Source organism: Priapulus caudatus, unplaced genomic scaffold (genome assembly GCF_000485595.1).
Source record: "Priapulus caudatus unplaced genomic scaffold, Priapulus_caudatus-5.0.1 Scaffold5506, whole genome shotgun sequence".
Lineage (NCBI taxonomy): Eukaryota > Metazoa > Priapulida > Priapulimorpha > Priapulimorphida > Priapulidae > Priapulus > Priapulus caudatus.
The window spans coordinates 6,391-7,550 of record NW_014582567.1 but is presented as its reverse complement, the minus strand read 5'-3'; the positions used below and the strand labels follow the sequence as shown (position 1 = coordinate 7,550).

At 48.6% G+C, this 1,160-nt stretch overlaps 1 protein-coding gene across 1 annotated transcript; it reads left to right on the top strand.

Annotated features, from left to right (window-relative positions):
• The first annotated feature begins 60 nt into the window (after positions 1 to 60).
• On the top strand, positions 61 to 828 carry LOC106819989 (THO complex subunit 5 homolog). Its single transcript, XM_014824553.1, has 2 exons — positions 61 to 277; positions 675 to 828. Exons 1-2 carry the CDS (start codon positions 61 to 63, stop codon positions 800 to 802), a joined length of 345 nt encoding a protein of 114 aa, XP_014680039.1. The 3' UTR covers positions 803 to 828.
• The last annotated feature ends 332 nt before the right edge of the window (positions 829 to 1,160 follow it).

The window sequence follows — 1,160 nt, the reverse complement described above, 5'->3', positions numbered from 1 at the left end:
TCTCTCTCCCTCTCTCTCTCTCTCTCTCTCACCTCTCTCTCTCTCTCTCTCTCTCACAGCATGAAGGAGTTTGCGTCGTACGTGGAGGACATCGGCCGCCCCTACGCGTGGGCGCAGCGACTCGCCGGCCTGCAGTTTCTCGAGACTGGCGCCGCGTCTTCGTCGTCGGGCAAGCCGAGCGCGGCGGTCAGCTCCAGCCACATCGCGCAGACGATCAGGGCGCTGCGCAAACGAGTCGAAGCCAGACTAGCACTGCAGCGACAGATGGCGGGATTCGGTGAGCGCCGTAGGAGAGTAGTGTGTCATCATCTTCGCGGCTGTTTTTTTTTCTTTCTGGGTTTTTCTCGTCATCTCCTTCTCCCACTGCGCGTGAGAGAGGTGCACAGGTGGATTACAAAATAATAAGGCTATAAATAATAATAATAATAATAATAATAATAATAAGGCTATAAATAATAATAATAATAATAATAATAATAATAATAATAAGGATAATTGCTCAACGCGATTTGTTAGGGTATTATTTTCGTTAGGGTATTATTAGTTAGGGTATATATTTCGTTGGCGTTGAATCGAATGTATTTTAGCGCATTGTTTAGCGCATTGCGCATTCGAATTGCACACGATTGCGACGTGAGCAGATGTTAACTAAAAACTCTGCCTCTTGTTTCTAGAGCGCGCCATCGTACCGGTGATGCCTGACATCGCTAGACTCTTTCCCGCCCGAATAATCAGCCGCCTGTTGTCATGGAAACCGTCGACGTACGAAGAATTTGTGGTGAGTCTGCTGCGTCTATTATAATATTTGCGCCTCAATTTTGGTAACGTTATTAAATCCGCATGTCGTGTCCGTACTGCTAAGGTTATTATGATTTTGTATGGCATCACGCGTGTGTGCGCGTGTGAATGCAATCTCATATATAAAACATGATAGGAACACGGGGTTGGGGGTGGGGTGGGGGTGGGGGGTGGGGGTTGTATATGGTAACTAGTGTTGTCGGCTCTTTTTGATAACGAGGACTGATATTTTAATGCTGGCTGCCTCACTGCGTAGCACCAATCAGCTATGGGTGTGTGGGTGTGTGTGTGTGTGCGTGTGGGTGTGCGTGCGCGTGTGCGTGTGTGTGTGGTGGGTGTGCGTGCGCGTGCGTGTGTGTGTG

Bases quoted from the DNA above. Each gene is read 5' to 3' on its own strand.
- LOC106819989 (XM_014824553.1), top strand. From the start codon at position 61: ATGAAGGAGTTTGCGTCGTACGTGGAGGACATCGGCCGCCCCTACGCG. The intron at 278-674 runs GTGAGCGCCGTA...TCTTGTTTCTAG, and splicing joins GCGACAGATGGCGGGATTCG to AGCGCGCCATCGTACCGGTG.